At 39.4% G+C, this 6,000-nt stretch overlaps 1 protein-coding gene across 1 annotated transcript in view; it reads left to right on the forward strand.

Moving 5' to 3' along the window:
- Positions 1-5,078, forward strand: part of LOC124795384 (UPF0184 protein AAEL002161) — a 30,132-nt gene extending 25,054 nt beyond the window's left edge. The window contains exon 2 of the mRNA XM_047259396.1: positions 4,085-5,078. Within this exon, the coding sequence (XP_047115352.1) occupies positions 4,085-4,248 (164 nt within the window). The 3' untranslated portion in view covers positions 4,249-5,078. The remainder of the gene's footprint in view (positions 1-4,084) is intronic.
- Positions 5,079-6,000: the final 922 nt, after the last annotated feature.

Below are 6,000 nucleotides of genomic sequence, written 5' to 3' on the forward strand. Positions count from 1 at the left end.
CAAATGTTTGTGTGCCCAGAACTCTGAAGATCGACAGAAGGAAAATGCCGATGACTCCGTAGATCTCATGGAGCAGGATTCTCCAGTCTCTGCACCCTATAGCGGTGAGTCTTTGAAGGCTGGCACTTGGCAGCTGCTGAGGCGACACTCCTTCATTTTGTCCCTCCTCCTCTTTCCTCCTTATAACTCTCCTTCAATGGAACGTTCTTGGCCTGTGATCAGAGTATTTATGTCTGCCCTTAGAATCGCAGTGTCCACTTGTTCTGTGCCCACAGGAAACAAAATTGCGTTCTCATGACCACTCTGAGCTATTGCATTCTTTCTGGTCTGTTTTGACCTCTTCCCCCTTCCCCCAAGGACAGCATTCCTTCTCATGGGGGAGTCAGTCATGCTGTTTATATGGGAGGACATTCATAGTCAAGCCGTCTCCCTGACTACCCACCTTCAAGCTGTTGCAGTTCGTCTTTTCCTTCTCCACATGACACCTGTGCCTCCTCCTTCAATTACTTCTTTGATCGCCAGTATGGGGTGTGTTCCCTCTTCTGTGTTATCTCCTGGAGTTCATTTTTGGCTCTTGCTCCGGCAACTTAACTTCAAGCTACCTTCAACTTTCCTGGCGGGTGTGAACCCTTCACCACCTTGGCGTCGTGTGGCGGCCCATGTTCACTATTGCCTTCATTCACTTCCCAAGGACACTACTGCAGCTCTGCTCTGTCACCTTCAGTTTCACAGCCTTCACATGGAACTTTGCGACAGTATCTTTGTGTACACTGATGGCTCTCAGACTGACTGTGATGTCGGGTGTGCCTTCATCATTGGTACCGATGTGTTTCAGTATTGGCTTCCGGAACACTGATCAATATTTACAGCAGAGCTCTTCACCCTGTATTAGGCCATGCAGTACATCCAACGACACTGGCTTTTCAATTGCATCATCTGCTCTGACTCTCTCTGTACGCTTCAGAGCCTCTGTGTGCTGTACACCGTCCATCCTTTAGTGCAACAGATCCTGGAAAGTTGTCACTTGCTCACTCTTGATGAAGACACTGTGATATTTGTGGGTTCCTTGTCACATTGGTCTGACAGGAAACGAGGCCACTGATGCTGCTGCCGAGGCTGCAGTGCTCGTACTTCAGCCTGCTAGTTCTTACATTCTCTCCGATGATCCGTGTTGCCATTGTCAGCAGGTGGTATCACTTTAGCATCGCCACAGGTCCTCCCTTCATGGGAACAAGCCTGTCCCAGCAGCTTGGATGACCACCTCTTGGCCCTCTCACCATGAGGAGATAATTTTAGTTTGGTTGTGTATTGGGCACTGTCTTTTTAGCCATCGTCATTTGTTAAGTAGTGCTCCCCACCAATTCATGCTCATTGTGGTCAAGGTCAACCTTTGACAGTCTGCCATTTCCTGACAGAATGCCCCCTTTTTTAACCACTTGCATTCTCATTTGTGTTTGCTGTCTGAGTTACTGGCCATTTTAGCAAACAATGCATGGTGTATTTTATAGACCCTTCTCTACGTAGCAGTGTTTAGCTATCTTCTCTTCCATCGATTGGGATTAAGTGTAGTCATTTTTAACTCCTCTCTTTGTCTTCATGTTCTACAGTTCTGACATGGGTGCATATGACCATAGTTGTTTTTGCACTGCAAAAGAAAACCAACCAACCAACCTCATACTCTAGACCTGTCACAGACATATCCTACCCCATAGAGGCATGTCTGCCTGTGTAAATGGCCGTGTCATATATGAGCTCTGCTGCAAACACTGCACAACCTTTTATGCTGGTATGACTACCAACCAGCTGTCCTCCTGGGTCAATAGCCAAACTGTTAATGAGCAAAGTTCACCATCCAGTGGCACAACTATCATCTGAGCACAACATGCTCAATTTCAGTGGCTGCTTTACAATCCGAGCCATCCACCACCAGGTTCTCTGTACAGATAGGAGTTGTCCTTGAAGCATATTCACCACTCCTGTAATCATCCTGGCCTCAATCTCAGGTAATTCACTATCCCCACATCCTCCACCCATCAGTTTCCTCTTCCTTTATGCTACCACTCCATCTCATTTCAACACCCACATTCCCTTCAGCACATGCTGCTTCCTATCAGCAACTTCAGTTGTTCCAGCCATATACCTGCCATCGCTCTATTCCATATTCCTATCTGGCAAACCAGCTGCATCCATCCAAGCAACCCACCCAGCTGACTGAAGGATAACTCTGAAAGCTAGCAAGTTTTCTTTCTTTTGTGTGCGCCTACCAACAATGCAACACTTCTGCTTTGCAGTGAGCAGTCTCCTTCAATCCTAACACATTTAGATTCTACAACTACTTTCCAACAATATTAATACTGTGTTTTCTTACATATTCCCTCGCGAGACATGATGATGTAAGATCTCTGTGGAATGATACAAATTAAATATGTATAGAGCCACACACAGCATGTGAAGGTGTTGACAAGAACTAAGACACAGAGTTATACTCAAATCCTGACTCCATGTTGGTTGTAAGCTGCCTTTTCTTTTTCCAAGTGTGTTAGGTAGTGCCACAATGTAACAGGAATTCCAACACTAAATGTAAGGTAATTGATTCAGTTGGTGCAACAAAATAAAGCACATTTGCCAATGGCTATTACTGCTTTATAGTTTTAGATTGCAACCATCAGTGGGGATTGGTTAGACACTGTAAGACACTGTAGTGTAACTGTCTTGCTGGGAATTAATGTTCTCAAAAGAAAATAATTCAGAGTAAATGGCTTTAAGAAATAATGATTTTTGAAATAGTAGCTGAAATAAATGTTCTTAAAGTTGGGTAGGTGTAACTCAGTTTGTTCAAAATAATAAATGTTGACCAGAACTTACCATCATTTTGATACTTTGCTACAGATGACTTCTCCTGCAAGTTTAAGTGAATATTGGCTAGAGAACAGCATGGTTCTCGAAAGACACAAAAAATTAGAATTTTAGGTATACAATTTATTAAATCACACAGCACTGCTCATGATCTTACATCATACTGGACATTCTACACAATTTCGTTCATATCTTATCTACTTTTTCTAACAATTGATGTCTTATTGGATATAACAAATTAACCAATTACAATTACAGAAGTTGTTGATAATTACAAAAAATGTTATCATCCAGTGGTTATAATTGAAGTTCAATGGAATTAACAGATTTCTTGTTTTCATGGAAAAATATGTGAAATGATATGAATAAACAGTGCTGATTACATTTTTGTTAATTACCCTGAAACTACGTTATCCTAAATATTTCTACCATGATTCCTGTTTCAAATATGTGTATGTTACTTTTTAATGTGAATCGAATTTCTTTATATAACACAGCAATCCAAATAAACACTTTGTTTACATTATTAATCTGGTTTCATGTTATAAATTTTAATAAATATGAGTTAATTAGATGTTGTGTTAACCAGTAGCATAGCATGCTGACAGTATGATAAGCAGAGTTGTCGCAGGTAACAAACATTGTAATTACAGTATATTTGGTATCTGTTTCATTACTCATTTGTTCATAAATGAAAAGCCCTAATTGTAACCAAACAAAATGACAATACATGTTCCTACCAGTGGATGGAAGTAATATTAGTGAGTACTTTAACATGAAGTTGTTGAAAATTACCTTACAGAGCTCAAAAGGCAAAACTACTTGCATGGTTCCTACCTAAAGACATACCAGTTAATCATGCAATATAAATAAGCTTCAAAATCATAAGAAAAATGAGCTGTTACCTTTCATCACTAGTGGCATTTGACAGCATGGTAGCCATGAGCTCAAGAAAATGTGCTGGCAGTAGGGAAAGAATGCTATCGTAGTTACTATGTTAAACTACTTGTAGCCATGCACTGTTCCTCAGCTCCACTATGTGGTGAATGGTGCATGTTATTTACTCATGACTTCATAGTTATGATTTGTACAGCATTATTTTTAGATGCCCCATATATAACATTTGTCTGCCTATGTTATTGTTAATATCAAAAGCCACCTCGTTATTGGAATAGTCATCAGATATAACATTATGAATTTTAAGAGAATTTTTGTTTGGCTGTTTCAGATTGTGAGGAACTCAACTCTCAGCTTGACCAGTTAAATTCTCTTTTGGATGCAATGGAACAGAAAAATGATGAGATTCAAGAACAGCTCCTTCAGCTGCTGCAGTGTAATAGAGAAACAAGGAAACTTTTTGAACTTAGTAGAAATTCACAACCTAGTGCATAGGAATGAAACTTCACCTAAACTGTAGTATTCGCAGATGAATTGATCAGTTCTTCATGCAGAATAAGCATTTATTGTTTCAAGGGTGAGGCATAAATCATGTAAAAATTGTACATTTGTGATTTTTGAATAATTGTAAAAAGATATCCAAGAGTACAAGCTGAAAAAGCACCTGCACTCAGAGGAACACTTTAATTGTAAATAGCAGTCACAGTGATCCGTATACATAGTTGTGAAGTCTCACTTCAAGCCTGTGCTTGTTAACCTTCTATTGGCCTCCCCAACACACAGTTCTTTCTTTATTTTCCAGTGCAGTAGACTACTACATCAAGAACTAAATTGCTTTCAGGTGGCTCCTTTGCTTGTCCTATAAAACCTATTTAGACAAATTAGCATCTGCCTTTCCTCATTATCCATCCGTTGTGCCTGCTCTTCTCAACATTGTGTGTGTAGTTTCAGCAAGAAATATTCCAGCCACACACTAATTGCCACAGATTTTGGTCAAAATAAATGTTTTCTGTTAAATTTTGTTTTAGGGTGAAATGTGATTTGAACATATGAGCTATGCTGAAAGGTAAATAAACTGAAAATCATTTAACTTTGCTGTGTGATTAGCCAAATTCTATGCAAATGCCATTGACAACATTTTGTGTCAATGAGTAAAGTTTTGTGAAAATATGTAACTGATTGTCTGTGTTTATCATTGGCTGCCATAAAAACAATGTATTGATAAAGCATTTATATGGTTTGGTATAAATTCAGTAAGGATATGTTCGCACATATATGTTATTTTATTAGGTACTTCAATAAAGTTCTATAAAAATGTTATGACATTTAAGTAGAACTCATTTGTCAATAATATAAAATGATTTTTGTTTGCTTGCAGTACACATGATTAATGTACAAACTGCATAAAGTGGCACCACTCATTGGTTGGAAGGGTAGTTGGGAAATGTTCATTCTTGGAATGTTTGCAAAGCCCATCATCGGCAGTGCCTGTTTCCATTCTTACCTTCTTTCTAGTATGCTGAATCAGAAAGTTGATCAGGTCTCTAAAATTTTATTTTATGGAATGTGAATTATATGGTACATACACATGCCAAATTTCTGTTCATCTTGCTGTTTAAAAAATACAAGAATGTCCTTTGTTTTCATTAGACACAGAAGAAATGCATTTAAATTTTATGTGAGTGGCTTCCAGGTACATCCAGCTGTTAATTTATATGGGAGCTTTAGCAAATTGACTGCCAAGAGGTCATCACCAGCCACAACAGAGCCTCATGCTCGCTGGCAGCTGTGAAACATGCATAACTATATGCGCGGCAATCAGTGTATTAGTGTACAGCTCAGCATATAAAAATGATTGGAGCAGATGAGGCAAAGTATCCATGGATGCATATCTCTAACCATTCCATTGTTGAATGAAAATTACATCTGTTGAAGTAATATACACAAAATTTTAATCATGTTTGCTGAACATTGATTTTAAGCCTACTATTCCCAAATTTGAGTCCTCTTTAGCTGCTTCAGTTTCAAAGTAGGATTGGATTGAATTGAATTGAGAGGAACAGACCAAACAGCGAGGTCATCGGTCTCATTGGATTAGGAAAGAATGGAGAAGGAAGTCGGCCGTGCCCTGTCAAAGGAACCATCCCAGCATTTGCCTGAAGCGATATAGGGAAATAACAGAAAACCTAAATCAGTATGCCGGACGTGGGATTGAACCATCGTCCTCCAGAATGCAAGTCCAGTTGC

This window comes from Schistocerca piceifrons, chromosome 4 (assembly GCF_021461385.2).
Source record: "Schistocerca piceifrons isolate TAMUIC-IGC-003096 chromosome 4, iqSchPice1.1, whole genome shotgun sequence".
NCBI classification, from domain to species: domain Eukaryota; kingdom Metazoa; phylum Arthropoda; class Insecta; order Orthoptera; family Acrididae; genus Schistocerca; species Schistocerca piceifrons.